Source organism: Gouania willdenowi, chromosome 15 (genome assembly GCF_900634775.1).
Source record: "Gouania willdenowi chromosome 15, fGouWil2.1, whole genome shotgun sequence".
NCBI lineage: Eukaryota > Metazoa > Chordata > Actinopteri > Blenniiformes > Gobiesocidae > Gouania > Gouania willdenowi.
Window position 1 is genome coordinate 34,724,579 of NC_041058.1, and position 27,069 is coordinate 34,751,647.

Consider the following 27,069-nt stretch of genomic DNA (forward strand, 5'->3'; position numbering starts at 1 on the left):
AACGTTTGGGAGGCCTGTGAGTATGTGATAGCTCAGAGGGTCCCAAAGCTAACGCTGGTTGTGGTTGTGCTGTTAAAGCACACAGTGGAACACACAGATCAGAGGAAGCAGCAGCAGAGCGTCATGGCGTTTGCAGGCTTTCACTGAAGCGTTCTCCAGCGTACAGGCCGTAGTGCAGCCTGTCGTCCTGGGCAGCAGCCCACGCCATCTGCAGGCTGTTAAAGCGAGCCCCCCATCCACCCTGGGGGTCCACTGTGACCACTCCACCCAGCCCCCCCACTCTGGACTTCATGTAGGCCAGGCCCACATCACTGGCAGCCTCCACCGTCTGACCTGAGAAAATGAACACAATCATACATCCATTTAGTTACATGTCCACATTTTAGAGCTAAAACAACATCAAAAGTCCTTAATGTTGGTTATTGGTGTCAAACACGGAACATTATATAGTGCTGTTACAAACTTTGTGGTGAAGGAATGACCACGTTTACATGGGAGCATTAATTCCTCTTTAATTCAGAATAAAAGTGAAATCCTCTTTAAACTGATTTTGTAAACATTTAATTTCTAATGCAAATGTAATTTAGATTTAAACTTAAATCCAAAATAGGAGGCTGGTTAATTAAATAATTCCTCTTTCTCTTGAACACTTAATTCCGCTTTAAGTTTATTCCGGTCATTCAGCACATAGACATTATATATACGTAGATCCCGCATCAACTGTGGAGGGACACGTCAACAGCGCTGCTACCATGGACCGGTGGTGGTCGAGGCAACGGTGCATGGACATTACGACAGAAAAAGGTATTTCTCAATCTCTAAGTAAAATTATTCGTTGAATTTTGAACCAATTACCAAACTGTTTAATTTTTTTTTTTAAACGTCACAGATGTAGCTATGATACAAGATGCTTGAATATATTGAAAATGCTGGTTTTACCACTTAACACATAATCTCCACACCCACATCCTTGAATATTTCAGTTCTTTGGCTACAATAATTATTGATGACGATATAATAGTAATGGTGATAGTAATAATAGTAGTAGTAATAATAGTAATGGTTATAATAATAATAATAATAATAATAGCAATAACAATATAATAAGAATCCAGTAAAATAATAGAAACAATATTAATAATAACAATAATAACACTACAATAATATGAAAATATGATATTTATAAGAATAGCAATAACAATAATACAGTAGCAGTAAAATTATAAAATGATAATAACATTTGTCAAATGTAATGTAGAGCCTTAACCAATGTTGTCAATAAAAACATTTCCTTTTGTTGCATTTCTAATTCTGTTTCTATCTATCTATCTATCTATCTATCTATCTATCTATCTATCTATCTATCTATCTATCTGTCTGTCTGTCTGTCTGTCTGTCTGTCTGTCTGTCTGTCTGTCTGTCTATCTATCTATCTATCTATCTATCTATCTATCTATCTATCTATCTGTCTATCTGTCTATCTGTCTATCTGTCTGTCTGTCTGTCTGTCTGTCTGTCATGCCTGACGTTTGTTACAAACCCCATGAAAATTGCTTGAGAATTGAGCGATTTATGACAACTTTAATTGTGTAAACACATAATTCCTCTATAGATGTAATGCACTGAAGGAGCGAGTGCCACCGGTCCAAGATGGCCGCCCTGTTGACGCACCGCTCTAAAAGACATGGATATAATGTAAAGAGTGGATGGACGAAAGAATAAACATGAGGACATTCACACAGACCTCGGCAAACGGAGCAGGCTTCATTGGGGCATGAAGCACCAGGGCTTCACTAATGACCATTAGTATAGTGGAGGTAGAGCAGCTGTTACATTAACTGTTGGCTTTGATTGATTGATTATACTTTATTAATCCCCAAACGGAAATTCAGTTTCAGTTAAATCCCGACCAAGAAATCACATGTCACTGTGGAGCAGCCAGCAGCAGGGTGGCGCTCCGTTTCTTAGATGATAAATATGGAAATATGAAATATGACTGACTTAAGTACAGTCTTCTATCTTCCTTCTGTGTTAATTAATCTACTTCTCCTGCTCCGTGGACCAAAGTGAAACCGCATGTTATTGTTGAGCACCTGCTTTAAAACTACAATCAAAATAAAAGTGAAAACAGTTCTCATGTGGTCTTTTAAGTTGTAGATGAAAATAAAAAATTTGTTGTGTTTTTCCCCCCGATAGATGCAAATACGTCACGTTCACCCATTGTCTAATCAGAACCCTTCCCAACCCCCAGACCTAAAGCGGAATGAAATAAAGCCGAATAGCTCATCGTGTAGGCAGCATCGATAAAAGGTGATCTGGGGCGCTTGGTTGGTGCGCTCGGGGGCCGGCGGAGCAACTCATAGCGTCCCCTTGGTGCCCTAGGTGGCTGGGGATGTGGTGGTCATCATTGGGCGGGCTGCTGCTGGTGTTGCTTCTATTCTGGGTCCTTCTGGCCTGGGGTCAAGTCCCTGCTGGCTCTGGGCCCACCGGCGGGCGCCCGCTGGCTTCCCGTTCGGCACGGCTCTGGCCGTCTGCTGGGCGTGGACCTTGGTTCCTCTGCTGGGGTCTCGGGCGGGGGGCTCTCTGGGCCCTAACTTTATGGGGTTGCTGTGCAGGGGTGTGGGTGGGGGTTGGGGGGTGGATGTTGGCAGTTGGCCTTGCGGTTGGGAGTTGGTGGTCGGTGGCGGGGTGCGCTGGGTCCTCGGCTCCTTGGGGCTTTCTCAAGTGTGTATGTGGGGGCGCTGGCTGCCTCTCGTGTCTCATGAACGCAAGTGCTTAATGATCTCCTGCTGCTCTCGAAAGAGTTTTAAAGGCCCATGTTAAGCTAAATCAACTTTTCTGTGCTTTAAACATGATAAAGTGCTATTAGGGCTTCATACACATGTCCAAAGTGTTTTTTTCATTGATTCCCTCAATCGTTAGTTAGAGGGTGATTTTTAATTTGCTCCTTTCTTACTGCAGGGCGAGCCCAAACACCTTGCTACAATTTAATGACGCTTTCCCACTTTGAGCTGGAGAAGCCGCGCCTCCAGGAAGCTCTCTACTGCGAATGACATGTGAACAGACACCCACCAAGGTGAGCATTTCAGCATCATTCATGCAGTACAATGTCTGTATGTTCTACAGTCTATGTTTGTATCGGTGAACGCCCCGCCCCCACGCTCTGGTGTTTATAAAGCAGCATGAGCTCAGCTACGAAGTGGGTGGGAGGAGGGCGGGCTGTCCTCTGGCCCTACGTCACTGTTCAGGAAGGAGGAAGTCAGTGTCCCGTTTATAGGCACGCCCACTCATGGATATGCATAAGTAGGACGTAAATCAGCCTGTTTGTGTAGAGTTGTGAGTTTGGAAAAATAAACCTCAAATACTATGTTTTTGGGGTTCTTAGAACAAATGGAGATGGGTGAAAAATAGCATGATATGAGACCTTTAAAGAAAATAACCTCTACTATTATATATGATCTTTGATAGAGGTTAATTACAGGTACCATCTAAAACAGTAGCAGTGGCCAATATCATTGGTGCTTGCGCCCCCTGGTGGAATCTCCACGCACAAATTTACAAATTGTTGAACACGGGACTCTTCTACAGCAAGTGTATGTAGCAAAAGTCATGAGATCATTGACGAGATTCTCACAGGAAAAGTATCATTTATTTATTTTAGGATTTTTTTGTTTTCATTTCAATTTGTAATATACTCTGCACTGGAAACCTTTAACATGTGATGAGATAAACCATATCTTGGTAAATTATTGTGAGTCTGAGCTCTTTTCTGTATTGTTGTGAAAGCATTAGAAGGCAATTAGGTTTTTTGGCAAATTGACCAGTTTAGGTAAAGTTAGAGAAAATAGTAAAGCCTCAAAATGCCGCGACTTTTCAAAATCAGGCATTTTAGGCCTCAACAATCACAGAAATTGCCCATGAAATCCTGGAGGGACTGATTAGGTGGATGCTGAATCTGTAAATAAATTCTGTGTGGTTGTGTTCATGTGTGTGCGGTACCTTGCTCCATGTGGAACAGGATGAGTCTGGCCAAAGTCACCTTCATGATAGCTTCTCCGTGACCTGTGGTTGACACGGCTCCTGTTTGGTTATCTGCGTAACCTCCAGACCCTGATGCACATACACAAGAACGTGTTCACATTTAGGAGCATTAGATATGGACTGGGAAAACTGTAATGTGGAACAAAATGTGTTTCTTAACCCAGATTGCAAACAATGTTCCTTTTTTACTGTATTTATGACTAATTAACTATTAGTCATTAACTGACACTTTTAAATTTGGTTTTCATGCAGGTGATTAGTTTAATTTAGTTTTTAACTTTTAATTTATTTATGAAACATTTTACTTGCATTATTAAACATGATGTTACTTGTTTTTGTTAGTTTATTTCCGACGTGCACTGAATTTCCTTTTAGTTTTCTTAAAGGGACCCTCCACTGTTTTTACAAATGTGGCCTAAAGCCTTTGAAATGTCCGTATTAGAAAATCTATAAATAACGAAACACATTATTTTGCACCATATTCGTTTTATTAACTTTGTAAAATGGGACGAATTTATCGTTTTCGAGTCTGTGCCGCCATGTTAAAATGACGTCATTGATGTCGCAAATCGCCCTTTTTAGTCCATTGAGTTCTATGAGAGGTGAAGCATTCAGGATCATTTAACAGCTTTTTCAGTCAAAATGACAACTTGTGCTGCTTTGGGTTGCTCTAAAATCAGTAAAAGTCGATGTAAACCTCTTTGTTTACCAAAATTTGATAAACAAAATCCATGACCCGAAAAAAATCTGTGACCGCAGGGGGCGACAGTTCCAACTCTGCTGTTTCATAGATGCCATCATTTGTTCCGTAATTTCAATACATCTTGGTGGAGCCATTTCAGCAGCAGAGGGAGCTAGACAAATGGCTCTGCCTTGATTAGTTTAAAAAGAGGCTGTAACCGGCGTCAGGTGTGGCCGTGCGGAACGTGGCAAACGTACCATCGTGTGGAGTTCTACTATTTTTCATACTATCTACATCCTGGTTTTTGGTCATCTCATCTACTCATGTCTGCAATAAATGTATTGGCATATCTGACCAACTTCAAAGCCTTTGGTATTTCATTTTTGATATTTTTGTTACAATAACATCCACTCTACACAGTATGTGTGAGCCAACAACAAAAGCACCATCGCACATCTGAAAATGTGTTATTTGTCAGGATTATTTGTGATTGGATGTTATTTGTGCCAAAAAACCCCTTTAAGCAAAAATGTGTACGTGCAAATAGCAGTTTTACCCAGACAATGATGCTAAAAAAAATAACCCATGTGTTTTTAAATAAAGATTAGATTGAGTTTTATTGGCACAACCACAAACTTTAGCATCATCCTAATCCCATTCCTAGTCCTAATGCACTACATTAATCAAACACAAAGCAAGGTCAGTCTGTGTAAAGCAGGGGTCTCAAACTCAAATTACCTGGGGGCCACAGTAGGCAGAGTCTGGGTGAAGCGGGGCCGCATCAGGTATTCCACAAAAAACACTTTGGTAAAAAAATTTAAATCTTCATGAACATCATCACTAACAGTTCTTTAAAGGTCGGGTAGGTGATTTTCGAAAGCTAGCATGATTTTAAATGTAGCCTCCCTGACGGTTCTGCCTTTACCCCCCTCCCCTCTGTGCTCCATCTCACTCACATGCACGCGCACAGCTGCTGCAGAAGAGGAGCTCAGCTCATCACTTGTATTGTGTAGAAACTTTGTTGTCTCATGTCTCATTCAGCAGTAAGTAAACACTAAACTTTACCATTATATATGTTAAAAAAACCTGACCAAAAACTCTGTTTTAACTCTGCCAGCGGTGACGCGCTTTCAGTGTGAGCTCATGCATGCGAGGGATTGAGAACGAGCAGGGAGACGTGGAGACGTGATTGGTTTCGGAAGTTTTGTTTTTTTTCCATTGGATTATTATTATATTATATTATAAGTTATTACAGGTTTACAGCTGCTGCAGTTGATGGATTTTCTTCGTTCCTTTTTCAGAGAACCTAAGATCTTAATTTTACCCTAGCTTTAATTTCAGGTATTCCACACAAAACTTTGGTAAAAAAAATTAAATCTTCATGAATGTTATTACAAACAATTCTTTCATTTCAGTGGGTTCTTCTGAACATGAATATGAATGCAACATTGACAAACATGAACATTTCTTCTGAACATGGCTTCTCTTGCCTACTTCCTGCTGCCAGAGACCCGGCAGCGCTTCCTCTCACATAGCTGAGCTACATTTGGCTTGAGGGAACAAATAGTATGTGCTCATCACCAACCTTTCTCTTCACTGCAGGCTTTGAACATGACATGATGTCAGCTAATTGCTGTTACTCTCCTAAAAAAGTTTTTTCTTTTTAAAGCAATAAAGTTAAAGAAACGTGTTTAGCCATCCAGACGCACGGAGAACGTAATTTCCGCTTTTTCTTCCGGCGACAACAAGGCGGATAATGAACCACAGGGCAGCAATTGTCTTTCTTTTTGTGCTCAATGTTCATGTATTTTGTGAAGACATGAACATCATGACATTTGTAGATGGTAGAAAGTACCGAGATAGAGAGCGAAAAAAAGGCAATCGCCAGTGGGGCGTTTACAATCCGTCGGGATAGTGGGACATTAGCCGATTATAGTCGATATAAACCATGGGACGCAGCCACAGAGGCGTTATTTACTGGCTTTTATTTTCTATAATAACCTCATGGAATCAGCTGTACGTTCCAGCCAACAACGATGTTTTGTTGACTATAACCGAGGCGGGAAGGTCCCCTATGAGCCCCCAGCCTCGGAAGTGGGACGGTAGGTGTGAGCTGGCTGAGTGGGTGACTCCATCGGAGGTGTGCTTCCCTTGGTGACATCGTCAACGCACAATTCTGTAAAGTGCCATTCATATTGTAACAGACTGGGTCCTATTTTACTGAGTTATGTTCCACGTCTAGTTTATTCAATGTTTAACAGGTGTTGTGGTTTCCCATGGAATTTGAAGCATCGTTGTTACGTGCAGCTTTCTCTGCCAATGTTTGTCTTTGTTTACATGTGTTCTGCGTGTTGATTGGCTGGGAGGCTAGGGAAGGGCGGGCATGAGGGGTACATAATGTTTTAAAGACTTCTATTAAAGAGTGATAAACCTTTGATAATGGCTTGAGTCACGTCATTACAATACAGTATAAAACACACAGGCCGCACTAACATTACATTTTCACACTGTCACAAATGATCGTTCCACGGGCTGTGAGAATGAGACCTCTGGTGTAGAGTGACTCAGAGTGATTGACTTGATAGTTTATTATGAACATTACATGAGTAAGGACTGACCGATGCAGGGGGTGTCGCCCACTCGACCTTCCATCTTGTTCAGCATTCCACCTGTGGAGGTCGCACAGGCGATATTCCCCTCTCTGTCCACTGCCACTGCTCCCACTGTTCCCATCTTCCCCCTACAGTGTCAGAGGAGCACAAACAGGATGAAATGCTCTCATCTACAAGGTGTGGCCTCCCTTCACAAGCTTACTGTGTGGTCCACTGTTTTTCAACCTTGGGGTCGTGGAATTAAAATGGGGTCTCCTGAAATGTCTAGTACAGTAGTTCTCAAACTTTTTTGGCTCAAGTATCCCTTTACTCTTATTTCTGAATCCAAGTACCCCTTTGTCCGACTGCAACAAAATAATCTAAAAACAACTATAAAGCATACTGATGGAATGAACGAGTGATAACACATTTTAAACAATTTCACTTTGTAAATAAGTGGAGTGAAACAGTATTCACTGCAGTGGTTCCCATTCTTTTTTGGATCGTGACCCCATTTTGATATCAAGAATCTAGCGACCCCAAAGACATTGTTCTAGAATTAGTTTTTGATCATGTTTGAGTTCAGATATTTATTTTTACTGCATTTTAGTTCACAAAGTGAAAGTATAGAATTACAGATTGTGTGTAGTTTTAATTCAAAATAAATAAATGAAAAATTTTCTCTCTCTCTCTCTGTGGGTGTGTGGGAGCGTGTGTAGCTTTGAGTGGAAGCGACCTATCTTTCTATACTGTGTAAATTTATGTTTTAGGTATTAACAGATTGTTTGTGAAGTTAAGGGTCCGTGTTTTTTAGTTGTTTTTTTTTTTGTTTGTGTTGGTGCCGACCAGCACTCTCCGCTCGGCGTGGTGTGTGGGTTCTGTGTTGGGACGGATCATGGGGTCGAATATGGAGTTTACCAATCTAACGAGGAAGCACGGTGTAAAGGTCGCCGGTGCTTCCCGATACTCGGTAGATGAATGTGCCCAGGCTGTTGCTGAGGTGGTCGGACCTCAGAGTGTAAAGTCCGCAGCCAGGATGAATGGAGCATTTGTGTTATTTGCTGACAGCGTAGAAAAGGCAAATGCTGTGGTGGAGAACAGAGTGGTTATTAATGACATGTTTGTTGCCGTATCTTCTCTGTCCCTGCCGGCAAAACGAGTGAATTTGTCGAACGTTCCGCCTTTCATAAGTGATGATTTTTTTGTGAGAGAATTGTCACAACATGGGAAAATAGTCTCTCCTATAAAAAAGCTGTCGTCAGGATGCAAAGCACCACAGTTGAGTCATGTAGTGTCACACAGACGCCAAGTGTACATGATTTTGAATAAAAGAAATGAGTTAAGTTTGAGAGTGGATGATTTTGATTATGTTATTTATGTTACGTCTGAAAATATGAAATGTCGTCAGGGCGTGTCCAGATTTTGGTGGGGGCGGCAGGTCAGCTGATAAACAGACCGGTGGGCGAGAAAAGGGGGGTCAGGAGAACACCCAAGGGCTTACGGGTGAGGAGGCGCAGGGACAGGGCGGACAGGTAATGAACAAAGTGAACTGAGGAGGGGAGGAGGGCAGGTGGGCAAGAGCAGAATGACGGGAATAAAGGAAAGGTAGGAATTGGTAGGTCCAATTAGAGATTGGAGAACAGATAAATGAACAGATACAGAGTGGGACCGAGGCAGGTAAAAGCATGCAAAGAAAAAACAGGCAGGCAAATGAGCGTAGAGAAGTTGATGAAGAAGAGTTAAAAACAGTTAAAGAAACACGGAAGTGTGTTGATGAAAGGCAGGGAGAGAAACAGTTACAGATTGGACAAGATAATGGTGTAGATGGCAATCAAACAGGTGAACAGGTACATAATGGTGCAGATGAAGGACATATGAGTGAGCAGACACAGAGTAGAGGAGCTGAAGAACAGGCTGAGGAGTTGGTAGAAACAGAGGCCACAGCGTCCCTAGAGGGGAGCGCTGATATTGCAGAGGAGGGGATGCAGGAAGAGGGCTTTACTCTTAGCACCTCTCATTTCAAAAGAAAAACAAAAAATAATTGCTGTGGTTTGCAGGAAACTACAGTATTGAAAAAATAAAGCTTTTTCTGCAGAAAACAAAAAAACATGTGGGGAGTAAAAATTGAAAACGACTTCCTTGATAAAAAATTTTTTTTTCTTGAAACAGTCAAAGATCTGATAAGGAGTCGAGGGGAAGGCTGTTTTACCAACCAGGAGTTGTTTCGATTGAGAAAACATGTTTCCAAACTTAGGATGGAGCTAACTAAAGGTACTGCTGATGGTGGTGATGACGATGATGATCATGAAGGGAGAGCTTTGTAGGTCTCCCTTCTAGATGAATGTGCTAGGATTTTCCTTTCTCTTCATATCTCTCTTTATGAGTCAATTTAGGATTGGCACTTTACATCTTAATGGGGCAAGGGATGCTAAAAAGAGAGCCATGTTGCATGAGACCATGAAATTGAAAAAAACATATCATGTTTTTACAGGAGAAACACAGTGACACCTGTAATGAAGTAGACTAGAGGAGGGAATGGGGTGGAGACATTGCACTGAGCCATGGTAGCAGCAGCAATGGAGGGGTCGCTGTGCTGTTCTCTGACAGATGTGCGCCCATATCCTTCACTGTGACTGAGGTGATCACTGGTAGGCTGTTGGTAGTTCACTCTATTTTTGAGCAGTGTGAGCTTTTTTTGGTAAATGTCTATGCTCCCACCAATGGTCCAAACAGACTGATGTTTTTGAGTGAGATTAATTCATTATTAAACAGTGTTACTCAAGACACTTTTTTGATTTTAGGAGGTGATTTTAATTGCACTGCTGAGGACTCTATAGATAGGAATCATATTGAACCACATCCTGCTTCTAAAAGACTTTTGAACCAGGTCATTGAAAATCATGAGCTTGTAGACGAGTGGAGATCTTTTCACAATGAGAAGCAATACACATGGAGTCATAGCAGAGATTGTTTTATTTCTTTAGCCAGATGAATGTGTTAAGGGATAGTTTTATTGTACCTGCCCCCTTTACTGACCACTCCATTGTTTTTTGTAGTATTTTTATTAACAACCAAAAGCGCTGCATGGTACTTCAACATGTCTTTGTTGCTTGATAAAAAATTTGTAGAGAGTTTTAGATATTCATGGAAAGATTTTAGGACAACATGTACAGATTTTAAGTCTTATAAACTTATAAGTGGTGGGATTGTGGTAAGGCCGAAATTCGAACGTTCTGTCAGCAGTACACTCTCAATGCCACACGGGGCATCACAAGATCCATGAAAGCTCTAGAGGCTGAAATTGTGGAACTCCAATCTCTGCTAGAGTCCACAGTAAAACAAGGACATATTGAAGTCCTAAAAACAAAAAAGTCAGCTCTTACAGACCTACTAGGAACCAGAGCCCAGGGAGCTCTGGTCAGATCCAAGTTTCAGAGTGCAACTCATATGGATGCTCCATCCAAGTTTTTCTTTGGGCTGGAAAAAAAGAATGGGCAGAGCAGGTATATCCATGTTCTGAGATCAGCAGCGGGACTGGAGCTAACGGAAGATAGAGCCATCAGGAGACGAGCTGTGCAATTCTTTTCCGAACTGTACACAACAGAACACTCAGAAGGTAATGAGTCTGTTTACTCCTTCTGTGACAGTTTGACTTGTGTCTCTGAGGAGTCCAACTGTAGTTTGGGAGCACCTCTACACCTCCAGGAGCTGACTGCAGCTCTGCAGGCATTGGAGGGAGGAAAAAGCCCTGGTATTGATGGCCTTCCTGTGGATTTCTATAAGACTTTCTGGAAGGAGCTGGGTAAAGATCTTTTGACTGTGGTAAATGAAAGCCTGTTAGAAGGTAGACTCCCCCTTAGTTGCAGAAGAGCAGTGATTGCTTTGTTGCCAAAGAAGGGTGATCTCCATGAGATAAAAAAAACTGGCGTCCTGTCTCACTGCTCTGCACTGATTACAAGATCTTCTCCAAAGCGCTGGCCAACAAATTAAAAGAAGTCATGGAAGAGATCGTGCATCAGGACCAGACCTACTGTGTGCCTGATAGGTCTATTCATGACAATGTGTCATTAATTTGGGATGTTTTGGACGTCTCTAGTTCATTGGGCATATAACTTGGTCTCATTTCTTTGGATCAAGAAAAATCTTTTGATCGAGTTGAGCACCTCTACCTCTGGAACACTCTAGAGGCTTTTGGCCTCGACCCTGGTTTCATAGCTATGGTGAAAGTGTTGTACCAGGACATTGAGAGTGTACTGAAAATTAATGGAGGATTAAGTGCACCATTAGGACTTCAAAGGGGAATAAGGTAGGGGTGCACTCTTTCAGGCATGTTATACACCATCTCTATTGAACCCTTGCTTTGTAAGTTGTGCTCCTCAATTCAGGGGCTGGTGCTACCGCACTGTCAGAGAGCTTTTGTTGTTTCATTCTATGCTGATGACATTATTTTAATGATAAAAACTCAAACTGAAAAAAATAAACTCAAAAAAATAGTGCAGGAATTCAGCCAAGTGTCATCTGCAAAGGTTAACTGGGCAAAGAGTGAGGGCCTGGCACTTGGGTTTAGATCCGCTCACATGCCTAAACTACCAGCAGGTTTAACTTGGAGGAGGAACGGTTTTAAATATCTGGGAGTGCTTCTAGAATATGACGCCACCATACAAAAAACTGGGAGGGGGTGGTAGAAAAGGTGAAGGGGACGTTAGAGAAATGGAGATGGTTGTTTCCACAAATGTCATACAGAGGAAGGGTTTTAATTATCAATAATCGAGTCTCCTGTTGTCTCTGGCACAAGGTGGCAGTCTATTATGTTGGATTTCTTTTGGGACAATCTTCATTGGGTACCACTGTGTGTGCTGTTCCTACAAAGAGATGAAGGTGGGCAAGGTCTTGTGCATCTTGCCAGTAGGGTTGCTGCCTTCAGACTCCAATTCCTGCAGAAATTTCTCAACGGCCCAACTGATGTTGTCTGGAGATCAGTGGCCAGAATGATTTTTAAAACGGTGAATGGACTTGGTCTAGACTCTTCCCTGTTTCTTATCCACCCTGTCTGCTTTTTATCAGAGCATTTTTAAAACCTGGACACTGTTTTCATCAAGGAGACTGGAGCGCACACTGTCTTTACACTGGCTGCTGGAGGAGCCGCTGATTCATGAGGCCCGCCTGGATGTCCAAGGGATAGCCTCTCCAGGGTTGTCCCATGCTCTGACATCTATAGGTCTTACCACTCTGAGAAAGCTTGTTGATGTGGCAGGGCCTGATCTGAACAGGTGTGCGTCTGTAACAGCTGCTCTTGGTATTCGCTCTGCACGCCCCCCTGTAACTTACACTGTTACAGGAAAGCATTTTTATTTTTTGTGTGTGAATGGACGGAACAGTAATGAACAGGGCAGACACGAAATGGAGACAATGGCTGAAGTTGGATACCCACATAAAACCAGTATGGAGGGTTTTATATAAAGACCCTCTAACAAAGATTAGGAGACCTGCAGTGGAGACTTCTACACAGAGCCGTAGCTGTAAATTCTTTGGTGTCTCGCATTAATCCACAGTTTTCCAATGAATGCTTTTACTGTAAATTCATTGAAAATACACTGTTTTTTGGAGTGTGACAGACTGACAGAACTGTTTGAACTTTTAAAAAATATATTTATTGTTTTCAAAGAAGCATGGTCACAGACTGTTTTTATACTTGGGGCAGGTTACAGTAAAGAAAATGCAGTAAAATGGAAACTCTTAAACTTCGTAACTGGACAGGCTAAGCTTGCGATTTACTTAAGTAGGAAAAATAAGTTCAAGAACAGTAAAGAGGTGAAGGACCTGTTTGTGTCCATGGTGAAAGTCAGAGTGTGGGTGGATTTTAGGTTCTATAATGAAATGGAGAATCTCTCTCTCTCTCTGTGTGTGTGTGAGAAACACTAATCTAGTAAGTGATTTAAAAAAAATCTGACTAAAATCATATTTTTGTACATTTTTTAGATTACTATTATTTCCAAATAAAAACACCACAAGCATCTCAAACAACTGTATTCTATACTTTCACTTCCTCAAATATAAATCTAGTTCAAGAAAATACAGTATAAAATAAAATACTTAAATAGTTAATTAAATAATAATAAAAATACAGTCTTAGTATTGTTTTCAATATTATTACTTTTTAAATTAAAAACATCACACAATCTCAAGCAATTGTATTATATCACTTCCTCAAATATAAATGTACAGTATAAAAATATCTGAGCTGGTGCATCTCGTCACTATAGTGCTACTCATAACATTATAAACATGTTTTAAAAAAAAAAGTCTCTGGGGTTGCCAGAAATTTGTGATATCAAAATGGGGTCACAACCCAAAAAAGGTTGGGAACCACCCTCTCCACCTTTAAGGCTAAACTCAAAACCTACTTATATGCTGAAGCGTATACAGTACAATAGCATTACCTTAACCACGAGAGCGGGCATCGGCTCGTCGCATTTTATGGTCCTTGAAGTCGCTGTTAGATTTCATATAAATGGGAAGAGATTCAAATTCTGATGTAGCTGGTTATGATTTACAGTCCGCATAAACAGGACTGAATCATAACATAACCTAACCACTAGAACGGACATGGACTCATCTGTGAACGGTCGCATTTACAGACCTTGGAGTCGCTGTTATCTTACCAATAAATGGGAGGATATTTGTCACCTTTATAATAAGTACTGACTAGGCCACTGGAGGAGTGAGGCCCAAGGCCAAGGCAGGCTGACTTGATGATAATGTATCATGTTTTTCTGCAGTCAGTGCCTTCTCCTCGCCCTTCTCTGTCTTCTCTATTTCAGGTGTTAGTCTGGAACACTCTGATGTTCTATCTCTCTATCCTGTTCTGTTGGTCCTTCTGTCCACTAACCCCAACCTGTCGAGGCAGATGACTGCCACCTCTGAACCTGGCTAACGGAGATTTCTTCCTGTTAAAAGGGAGGTTTTTCTTCCCACTGTCGCTAAATGCTTGTTCATGTGGATCTTGTTGGGTTTTTTCTTTCTTATAATGAATTTTATATTTTGATAAGCGCATTGAGATGACTGTCGTAAATTGTGCTATACAAATAAAGTTGAATTGAACTGAATTGGTATAGTCCAACTTATAACAGGGCAATGACCTACTTGTTGGTTCCTAGCCCTGGGTTGAGAACATTTGGATCTAGAACTCTACAAAATGTGTCACTGATTTCAGTTATTTGGTCTGATGACTTACTATGGAAAATATCATGACAATGATTTTGCTCTGAGTGTATTTGCAGATAAATGTTGGCAGTTGTTGAAACAATAAATCTGTATTGTGACGATTCTGCAGGTGAGTGGGAGGCAATAACGCAATGGTTCCCAATCTTTTTTGGATCGTGATCCTATTTCGATTTCACAAATTTCTGCCGGCCCCAAGGACACTTTTTTCTACATTTAGTTTTTGATCATGTTTATTATTCTGTGTTAAAGATACAGAGTATGCATTTTATTTGAATAGATTTATAAATTTGAGAACGTGAAAAAATAGAATACAGTTGTTCAAAATTGCGTGTTGTGTTTTATAATAAAAATAATGTAATAATGACTCAATTCAATACAACTTTATATATATAGCAATAATTACAACAATAGCCATCTTTTAGCTCTCAAATAAGTTACATAAACATTTAATATATAGATTAAGAGATAATCATATATTTAGATTAATAGATAAATATGTATAGATTGATAGATAATATAAAGATTTAATAAGAATTTAATCATTGAATATTTTCTTAAAATATATTTTTAATCAGTAATTATTTTTTAATCAATTATATTTCAAGCGACCCTATTTAAATTCCAGGCGGCACCACATGGAGTCACGACCCCAAGGTTGAAAAACCCTGCACTAATAGTTGACCAACACAGTTGTCAGGTTAGGTAAAGCTCTATGTTTAGGGGGAAAAAAACAAACATTTCAAAATGTTTACCTCGTGTAATATGACAATAACACCATCGATACATTAACACGCACAAAGTTCAGAATTGAACACATGCTTAACTTTGGACCTTTTATTGATTAGGCCTGTTTGTCAACTGATATCAGTGATTTATCAGCCTTAGTATTGATCTATTAGTGCTAACATTTACAGCACATGTACTCACTTTAGGTTTACTAGAATGTAAATACACTTTACTAGTTAAAGAACATTTGACTAGTGCTATTAGTAAGCCTTATAGTAATACTAGTAGTAGACTAAAAACAGTCAACTAGTACTACTAGTGAGATTTTTAGTGTATGAGTAGTAAATAACATTTAGTTTTATTCAAGGTTTTTTGGTGCAATAGTGTGTGAGTACACCTTACTAATTGTGTGTTATTAGTAGTACTAGTCAGAGGTGAAAGTAATGGATTACAAGTCATTACGTTACTGTAACTGAGTTGCCTTTATAAGTACTTGTAATTTTTTGAGTATATTTCCAAATCACTAATTTTACTTATACTTAAGTACGTTTTAAAAGAAGTAAAGTAATTTATTATAATTATTTTTGTTTTAAAATGATCAATGGACATTGTGAAACTACAAAACATGAAATGACCAGACGACAATCAAATGCATCACATCATGGCCCACCAATCAGAAATTGGTCAATCAATGTTTATTTATGCACTGGCGAGTCCCTAAACTCACAGTGCAAATTAAGTCGGAGGGATTAAAACCAAATCCAGGTCCCTGATTGGATGTACTATTTTTGTAAGCCAATGGCTGATTTGAATTTGCTTTTCCCCGCCCTCTTATTAGCATATAAAGCTTACTACTAATAGAGAAACTTTTTGCTTCACTTTACTTACAGTGTTCTCATGCACTAGTGAATCTAACTTAACAAATGAATGCTCAAATGGCTTTCCATCATCTAGTACAGTGTTTCTCAAATGGGGGTATGTGTACCGCTAGGGGTACTAGAGAGAGAGAGAGAGAGAGAGAGAGAGAGAGAGACAGCGGAAAATTAACAAATTAATTGTCAGTCGTTGTCCCACACCAAGTGTGATATGACCCAAAATGATAAAAACTACGGGCATCCCAATCAAATATTGATATAGGATATCGGTCCGATATTAGCCTGAAAACAAATATCGGATACTGAATTCAAATTTCCATATTTACCAATATTTATTTTTTTATTCAATTGTAGAATACTGTAGATATTATGTTGAAGGTTAAAATGTATGTAACCAATTAGTTCATAATAAATGGGTCAGTTTTTTTAATTCCTGCGGTTTCTGACTATTGTTCTGTTTGATCAAGCCTTTTCTAACATTCCACACTACAAAATAAGTCATTATTATTTTTTATTAAATAAAAAAAATATATCTAAATGTATGATTCATGCTGATATATGCAAGGCTGCAATATCGGTATCATATCGGAAATGAAAAAGTTGTATCGGAAATTCTTTATCAAAATGGGGTCATGATCCAAAAAAAGGTTGGGAACCACTGCACTAAATACTGTTTCCTTCCACTTATTAATAAAATAAGATTCTTTAAAAAATGTGTTATCACTCGTTCATTCCATCATTATGCTCTATACTCTATAGCAGTGACGTGCCATGAGCACTAGGGTAGGGTAGGCAGGGCGTTCCAAATCCAACAAAATCGACGTTGTAAAACATCCTTAAAGAAACATAAACAATTATTTAATATAGCCTCCATACTCTCCCAACAAGATATATCTCATGGCACGGCAGCACATCCGTTGTTTGTGTTGGAAACACAGAAACACGGAGAAAATGACAACTCGGAACAGCCTCAGTGAGGAGCATCCACAAAGTCAATCCTTCCTTTTGTACCATTCACTGTGAAAATACAAACAATGTTCTGATCTTACCTTTGCTGAAGCTCTGGTAACTCAGGTGTTGGTCTCCCATCTTTTAAAAGCTGTCGTTTTTTCCTCAAAACAAAGTTTCTCTATCATCTCTAGCGCTGTCATCCTGCCTGTAGTGTTATCCCACTCACTAGCTAGAGAACGTAGCAGCAGCGGTCACGTGATATGCACTGTGAACTTAGGTTTAGCATTTAGCAGCATGGTTATGTCTAAAGGTAGGGTAGAGAGCTGCCTTTTTACGTAAATGGTTTTCATCTTGGGGAACTGACTGCGCATGCGTAAACACATAAAAACACGCTATGGGAATGGAGGCAGAGAAGCAACGTGCCTTTGAGAAGGGGTGTGGCCTCCTCCTGTCTTACAGCGGTTAGGAAATAGCGATGTTTAGCGATTTGGGCTATGAAACGCACAAAATGCTGACGCTTTCAAACTTATAGGTACTGTAAGCTATCGGAAATTGAAAAATAAATAATTTATAAATACATTAAAATTAAAACAAATAATCAAAATATCAATTCACCCTTGGGTAGACACTGCCTCCCTTGCCTACCCTGACTGCACGTCACTGCTCTATAGAAGTTTTTGAATAGTTTTCTAAGCAAAATGTTGTAGTCAGACAGAGGGGGCACTTGGATTCAGAAATAAAAATAAAGGGGCTACTGAAAAGGTTTGAGAGCCACTGACCTAGTTCAACGGTCACTAGTTAGTCTGTAACTGGTTTTTGAGGACTTTTCCCAGGCCATACTCAGATTCATGAACTGTGAAAGCCTAAGATGAACCTTGAGTTGGTCCAGAATGACTTAAGAAACCTTGTTAAACTTTTAACTTTTATTGAATAAACTGTCTGAGCTGTGAGCTCAAAGCTCAGATGTCTACAGGTAGCTTTGTGTTGAGAAGTATGTTTAAATGAGTAGTGAAGCATGACAGTGAGGAATTCTCCAGAAAGGTTTTAATGGATATTGTTCTGTATAAATAAAAAAACATAATTCCTTTTAAATGCTCCAAAAATGTAAAGGAGCTCATTTTTATTTAGTATTTGAAATTTTATGAAATGATTGTGTTTGGAAGTAAGAAAAAGCTAAATATGTTGGGATTGCACTGGAAAACTAATCGAATAAAGAGGTTTTATATGTCATCATGGTGTCACATTTTTAATGTTGTCTTTTATTTTTTGCACATTAGAATCTTATAAAGAAACTAGTTCAGCCTATGTCTCCTAAATTAAAATAAAAAGATTTAATTAATTACCTCTGCCAGCGTATATTTATTTATCTTATTTGTTCATGAACAAAAAATAATGAATGGATTTTAATGAAATTGTCAGGAAAGAGCCCAACTGAGACAAGGAAGAAGTAATTAGATTTGGGGATAATCCGGATCAATATCCTCAATTTGGATCAGTTTTTTTCTTATCATTGGCAAAATGTCATTTTTTATTTATTTATTTTTTTAATCTTGGTTCATAATCGACCAATGTTCATGAAATTTGACATCTTTCACTCCACCCAGTTTCATCCCAAACTGGGAGAAAATTCAATATATTTTAACATTTAGGTGACAATTCACTATGGGGGACTGCTTTATAGCATGACAGAGGTCTGCGCTCTCTGATTTTCCTCATTTTCTTCTTTATCAGTTGATCCTATATCTTATTTTAGAGTCCCAGAAAGTCATCCTATTTCTGTTTGGGGTTTAAGAAACTTTGGGATGAGATTTGATACTGGAAATTGGAAAACCAACCAGGATTTGCCTCACATTTGGGACTCCACTGGGTTGGCGTCCGGGGCCAGGTTCTTTGTCCAGCGCATGCGGGCGTACTCGGTGATGAGTGACTCCTGAGACACCTCTGGGATACCCACAGCACGAGCAAACTTACTAGCACCCTCTGCAGTCAGACAGGCATGACTGGTCTGCAACACAGATCAAAGCTTGTGTCTGTAAAGTCCCTCAGAGATCAAAGACAGGAAAACCTGGAGCCCTTAATGTATGATGTACATTAGGTGACAAAATACATTTACAAAATTTGTACAAAGTTGAACGGTGTATGTCATATTTCCAAGCCTCGGATTGCTTACGTCAGCGGTTTCTAAACATTTTCAGCCCACCCCCATTGCAATAAAATGGGTAAAAGATGTAAAAAAAGTAGAACTTGTGATTATTCTTCTTCACAATTCAAAAAAATCATAAAATGTCCAATCACATATTTTAGAAAAGTAATAAAGTTATTTGAGTGCAAAAAAAGAGGATTTTTCTATTTTTCATGCTTAAAGACGTTCTCGCCCCCCCCATGTTATGACCTCACGCCCACCCACTCCCCAATTTGGGAACCACTGGCTTAAGGAAATGTGTGATTGGTGCATATGTTATCAATCAGAGAGGATCAGTGAGGAGGGGATTCAGGCAATGACTCTGTGGGTGATAATCTGCAGGTGTAGTGCATGTGATTAATCACACCTATTTTCTTTTTTTCATTTATTTTTCACTTTGTCTGCACATGCCGTCAACAGTGCAATCTTTTCGGGACAGCAATGCATGTTTTATTATTGCAATTAAAATCAAATTAATTTATTTTAAATTGCATAACTGTGACCATCACCTGCCCTCCCTAAGTAAGGGTAAGAAACACATTATTAGAGAGAGAATACAAAGAGAGAGGAACAGGGAAGAGGAAGTCAGGTTATTTTAAAGTGAGTGTGCACAGTGTTTCAGGGAGTGGGTGGAGCAGGAGAACTACTGACAGTCTGCAGCATACAGGCTGAGATACACACTAGCAGAGGAGCAACTGGACCTAATTTGTAGATAAAAGGCCAGCACACAATTAAATTACAATTTTTTTTTTTCCTCAGAAATTCAATTTCAGTTATGTTCTAAATTACTAAAGTTCAATTACAATTAATCACAATTACTGAGCTTGAAACTAAATAACCTAATAAAAGTTAACCTTCATCTTAGCTTTCTGTTAGCATCTCTTATGATAACGGGTCCTAAATCAGCTGTAAAATACACTAAAAGCAAATATCTATCATCTAATTTCTTTCTTATCTATTGGTTACCTTATCAGCCTTTCTAATCAATCAAAATATAGGTTTTAAGATTTTTGGTGTGGGCGTCTGAGCCTTTTGTTCTATCAATATACCTCTTGATTTCATTTTTTTTCGTAATTTAATTACGAAAGCAACATATTTTTAAAATTACAATTATAATTACGACATAACTGTAATTAATTATCAATTATGCAATTACAATTGTAATTGACCCAAACCCTGACTTCAACCACAACCTGTTTTACACAAGGTCTTCAGGAGACGGGAATGACTAGACCTAATATGATGAGCAAGGGCACGCCCAAAAACAGGTTTCAGAGTGATCTGATAATTCTATAAAAACAGGGACAACAACTGGTTGAAAAGTCCACTCCTTTTTGAAGAAACTTGTTTAATTTCAAAGATTTGAATTTACAATGGTTGCTTGTTGTTTGGCAGGTCAAACATCTTAAGGAAAATGTCCTGATTAATGGGTGTGATCTGATGCGTATGTAGTGCACAGGGAATAGGGCTGGGCAACCAAAAATAATCACTATATATGTTTTTTTTCTATTGATAAAAACAAACACAAACAGACTCGTGCAGATAGGAGTTCATGTGATCCTCAGACTGTTAGGGGAGAAATAGGGAAACTAATGACTCCTAAAACTATTGTTTTAAAGCAGATTTTATGCTAAAACAAAACTATTATCATATATATTGTATTATTCTGTATCATTATGATTAAGCTCTCTATATGTGTTGATAATTATGTCCAGCCTTGGCATCACTTGATCTCACACCACCATGACAGACATCACACACAAACAAACCTGACCTGAAATAAAGTGATCTGGTGATTATTATTTGACACTAGGGGTGTGTGTTGCCATCTGGCGATACGATTCGTATCCCGATACGGTATATCCCGATATTAAAGGGGACATATCATGCTAAATCCACTTTTTTAGCCCTTAAATGCATTTTGATGTACATTTAGATTGTTTAGAAGCACAGAAAAGTTCAAATTAATATCTTCAGGTGCTCCGTTGATATCTTTATATTCTGTTTTGGTCATATTTTTCAATCTGTTTCGATTTTTCGATTCTCTATTACGTTTTTTGAACAATAACGTCAGCGGAACTGCCAAATTAGGACATCGACTCCAGGCCCAACACTTTGAGCAATCCGCCATTTTTATTTCTCGCTTTTATTTTGTAGTCCAAGCTCCAGGATGCAGAAGTTACGAGAGGAGAAATCAAAATGTTGGGTTGTTGGATGTAGTAACCCACACGCTTCATTACACCGTCTCCCAGCATCAGAACCTTTTCAAAGTGCCTGGTTGAGTTTTATTTTTCATGGAAATGTACCCACATCTGTGGGTAAGGTCATTTTTGTGTTCGCGCAGCACTTCAAGGATGACTGCTTCAGCAACCTCCACCAGTATAAAGAAGGATTTACAGAAAGACTTTGTCTGATTGAGGGTTCAATTCCTTCTATCTTTGGAGACGACGAACAGAGCACTTCGGTAAGCTGTACATAACGCTAAAAAGTGTTATGATAAGACGTCCCTGTCATTGTTTTGTTAGCATTAGCAGTTGCACCGTCTTCATATGTTAGCGCTGTGTGCTCGTTTTAGATCCTTGATGATATGGCCTACGTGATTTAATTTAAGTCTAAAGTTTTCATTAGTCATTTCATTTTGCCGTTTTTGTCTCCGAAAAGACTGTATTAAAATGCATTTCGTGACGTTAGCTTGGCGCTAGCGTTAGCTCGGTGCTTGTGTTAGCTCACTTGTTAGGGTTCTGCAGGTTCATCATCTTCATTTTCATCTCGCTCCGCCGGGTCAGACTCTGGCTCAAACATGTAAAGCTGGATGGACAAGTCTTCTGTTGTTGACATTGTGTAAATAACGTGTGAATAAACTTTTTCTGCGCTGCTACATAATCGTATCTCTTCTATCAAACTACAAAAATGGCCGAGCAGGGTGGAGTTGAACCTGGAGAGGGGGCGGGGTATGAAGTGTCTCATTTGCATTTAAAGAGACCAAAACGAGTTGCTCTTAGAAGCACATCAGAAAAGGGGTAGAAAAGGGGTCTGGGGAGCTATAATAATGATGAATTCAGACCCAAGCAGTGCAGTTCCGCTTTTATAGACCACAACTGTATGATTTATATCTAAAAAGGAAGGATTTAAAACCATGATATGTCCCCTTTAAAGTATAAGGTGATTATTGCAATTTTTTTATATACTGTATATATATGTAGTGTTGCAGTAGTCGAGACTGGTCTTGGTCTTGAGACCAAATTTTAAGGGTCTCAGTCTCGTCTTGGACTCGGGAGCATTTTGATTCGGTCTTGTCTCGGACTCGGGATTTTCCCTCAAGACCGTTCGAAACCAGCACTAATTCCTGCTATTTTTAAACTTTTTTATAATGTGATAATAACACGGAGAAGAACGGGATAAACAATCCTTTATTCATTATTTAATCCACCCCGTATAATGACCACAACCTTCCTTAATGTGACTGAGTAACGTGTATGACACTCTTGTGTGTGTGGCTACGGTGTCAGTTCGGACCGCGGAGCGCGAGGGAGATATGAACTAATCACTGGTAAAAATCCCAGTAAAACAACACAAGGAATAAATATTTGCTCCCTGGTAAAGACAGTAGCTCTAACAACAGGTAAAATGATAAACTGATATTACAGCCTGTGCAGCAGTATGGGGACACATTTACTCCGCCTCTGGGTCCTCGTGCCTGCCGCCCGGTGAAGCCTGTTCCATTTACTGAGGTCCGTGTGTGTTTAATAAATCCGTGTGTGTTTAATAAGTTCGTGTGTGTTTAATAAGTCCGTGTGTGTTTAATAAATCCGTGTGTGTCCGTGTGAAAGTCTGCATGTTTATGCCTCTGTCCATCCACTCTTTTCATTATATCCATGTCTTTTAAGGCTTTTATTACATAGTGTCGGCTGTAGTCCGGGCCGCCGCCATCTTGGATTATGTCGTCACCAGCGCGTCAACAACGCAAGTTGCACTAACGCAGAATGAGTCAAATAACTGTAAAGAGGTCTTATATTAGTCTATTTTCTTTTTAAAGTGGTGTTTTTTTGTGTCTTTAGACTCCAATTACATATTTGTATATAATATTTTCCCTGAAATATAAACAGGTTCACAATATAACTATTTTTTATAGTCTCTGTTTCCACTGTATCCAGAATAATAATAATAATTCTCAACAAGAACTATTGATTAATTTGTCACATGACTGTTCCAGGGTTTGAGTTTGTTTTATTTATTTCCACATCTACCCAGAGCTCTTTGTTTTTTAGACTAATGATTTACAGTTACAGCTGGAAACCTTTAATTGATTATTCTAGTTACATTACAGCAACCAGATTAAACTATATCAACTACGTGAATTAATAAAAATGACCTGTTTAAAGGCTTTTTCAAACTAAAAAATTATCTTGTGAAATCTGTGACCTGTTGACCTGCACAACTCAAAGAAACAGAATCATTATTTCTTGGCAGAAATGCTTTTAAACACTTGCTGTACATTCAGCTGACATAAAAATCTTGTTTTCAAATATGTAGAATAATTGTGAATTTATCAGTAGCAGTTTTAATATTTAAGTTAATTTTTTGCAGGCACCTTTTCTGTCCGTCAAATGTATTTAAAAGAAACTAAATTTAAGAGAATGTTATTTAACTGTCAAACCTTGTCATAATTTTATTTATTTATATATTTTTTTAAATTGAAAAAAAAATGTTTATGGCCTTGGTTTTGACTCTGTCTCGGCTCCCGAAAGTCTTGGTCTCGGATAGTGTGGTCTTGAACACAACACTATATATATGACTTAAGAAACAACTAATCTGTAAATGTTTACACCTTCATGAGAACATTATGTATGAAATATATTTTATTGGCATATTTTACACTCAAAACATTGGTTTTAACATGCCATGTACCAACAACTTAAAATGAAAAATAACATGCAATATGCCTGTGGCTTTTAAACCAACTTTGACTTTAGAGCAACACGAATTTAGTGCAACTTAACTGAGGTATATGCCTAGAACAACAAATAAATGCAGAAAGTTAGTAATTTCTTTTTAGATTTGATTGAAAATAACAATCTGGTCAACATGCCCAGGTTTCAGTGCACTTCTGTGTGCAGTTACAATGACTCCTGCAGTGGAAAAGACTTTCCCGGTTAAATAAAGGTTAAAAAAAAAAAAATGTATATGGATGCATTTTGAATCGATGCAAGAATAGCGCGATGCAATATTGGGATATATCGCCAAATCATTTTTTTCCAACACCGCTATTTGACAACATGGATTTTCATTGTTAAGGTCACATTTATACAACTCTGGTTGCTATTTACCACTAAATAATACAGAGAAATATGAGAAGTTTATAAAGTTGAAGCGATTGCCCAACTCTGATTATCACTACATGAATCCATTGAGTCTGCTTCAAGCCTTTCACAATAAGAGTTCCAGTTTTAGGCTTTAAACCTAAAATCTACAGATAAAAAAAAAATATCCCAAGCATAATCATTAACTACCAGTTTAATTTAGAAATAAAATAGCCTTACTAAGAAATATAATACATGAATAAACGTCCCCCTGCTCCGGGCCACCTTTAGGCAGCGAGCGGCTTGTTATCAGTCATTGTGCAGATTGCATGGGGATTTGTTTGTTGGATTTAGAAGCTGTTGAAACAGCAGGATTGTGCCTGAGTTTGGACACCTGTTAGATGATACAGCAAATATCTGTTTCAACTCTAATGTAAACAACTGGGAATCCTCAAACCAGTGGTTGTAAACGTGTCTTGTTTTGGGATCGACCACCTCTTCCTAAAAACAAAAAATAAAAACTTTATTTTACCCTATATGTGCTTTGCCTGTTATTTTATTATTTTAGGATGTTAGAGTGAGGAACCAAATGTGGTCTCTTCATTGACCTTGATTTTATACATTAAAGTGAAAAAAATTTAAAGTGTTAAAAACATTTCATTGGAAATTAAGTGTTTTTTGTCTTCCGATATTTGATAATTGCACCTTGAGGATAAAACATATAGCATTTTCATTACACAAATGTAAGTAATTTAAAAACTTTGATTATAATATTATTCAATAAAAAATGTTAAAAAAAAGAAAGAAATTAATTGGTTATTTTATTATTATTTTTTTCTTTCCTTATTTCACAATGTTTCATGAGCCACGAGTTAGGACAAACTACTCTCAGATACACAATCTGCTGTGTTTTTGACTTAGATGTCTTTCACATACTTTTTTACGTACACTGCATTTGCAAACTCACCTGCACTAAACACACTGTTTGCTAGTGTTCACTCAGGAGTGAGGCAGAGTGCGTACCTTGTCCATAACCAGTCTGGCTAGCTGTACAGGGTTTGCTATATTGCGTACAGCAGACACTGCACCGCTAGCCAAGGTTTTTCCATCCATGACGAGAGCATCCATCTCCACGTCTCCTTTGACGTTCAGCACCGACCCTCGCCCTGAAACAACATTTGAGAAGCTGTTGATCAATTATCTCAGGAGCTCTTTGAGGAACGCAGCAGCCATTCCACAGTCAAAGGATATACAGTGGGTACGGAACGTATTCAGACCCCTTTACATTTTTCTCTTTGTTTCATTGCAGCCATTTGCTAAAATCAAAAAAGTTCATTTTATTTCTCATTAATGTACACTCAGCACCCCATCGTGACAGAAAAAAACTGAATGATCCTTGTGGATCCTCTCCAGTTCTGTCAGGTTGGATGGTGAACGTTGGTGGACAGCAGTGAGGTGCCGTGACCACTAGGGTTGGGTAGGCACGTTGCAAATCGAGAACACCAATGACAATTTCATATGTTTCTGCTGTCAAGTGTTAATTCAATTCAAATCAATTTTATTTGTATAAAGCAATTTCCAACAAATTCATCTCAATGCGCTTATCAAAATATATAATTCAAAATAAGAAAAAAAAAACCCAACATGATCCACATGAACAAGCATTTAGCCATCTAACAAACTCAACATCATAAAACACCATTAAAGAAACATAAACAATTATTTAATATAGCCTCCATACTCTCCCAACAAAGATATATCTCATGACACGGCAGCGCATCTGTTGTTTGTGTTGGAAACACAGAAACACAGAGAAAATGACAACAACTCAGAACAGCCTCAGTGAGGAGCATCCACAAAGTCAATCCTTCCTAGAGAACGTAGCAGCAGCGGTCACGTGGTATCTATTCACTAATGTACTTTGAACTTAGTATAGCATTTAGCATAGCGCGGTTACGTGCAAAGGCAGCTCTCTACGCTGCCTTTGCACGTAAATGGTTGTCATCTTGGGGACCTGACTGCGCAAACACAGAAAATCACGCAATGGGAACGGAGGCAGAAGAGCAACGTGCCTTTGGGAGGGGGCGTGGCCTCCCTCTGCCTTACAGCGGAGTGAAAAAAAAAAAAAAGACTGTGCAGCTGTTCCAGGAAATAGCGCTGTTTAGTAATTTGGGCTATGAAACACAGAAAATGCGGACACTTTCAAACTTATAGGTACTGTAGGCTATTGGAAATGGAAAAATAAATAATTTATAATTATATTATAATTTAAAAAAAAATAAAATAATTATAATTAAAACAAATAATTAAAGTATCAATTCACCCGTGGGTAGGCACTGCCTACCTTGCCTACCCTGACAGCACATCCATACTTGCCAACTCTCCCGATTTTCCCGGGAGAACCCCGAATTTCAATGTACCTCCCGAAAATCTCCCGGGACCACCATTCTCCCGATTTTCTCCCTATTTCTGCCCTGACATTGTCCGGGCGGACCAT

General features: G+C 39.0%; 1 protein-coding gene across 1 annotated transcript; it reads right to left on the bottom strand.

Annotated features, from left to right (window-relative positions):
• LOC114476348 (isoaspartyl peptidase/L-asparaginase-like) lies at positions 1 to 27,069 on the bottom strand. Its single transcript, XM_028467780.1, has 6 exons — positions 26,949 to 27,069; positions 25,596 to 25,738; positions 18,941 to 19,095; positions 7,342 to 7,463; positions 4,000 to 4,110; positions 1 to 333 (listed from the first exon to the last, which is right to left on the bottom strand). The coding sequence occupies exons 1-6, from the start codon at positions 27,067 to 27,069 to the stop codon at positions 122 to 124; spliced, it is 864 nt and encodes a 287-aa protein (XP_028323581.1). The 3' UTR covers positions 1 to 121.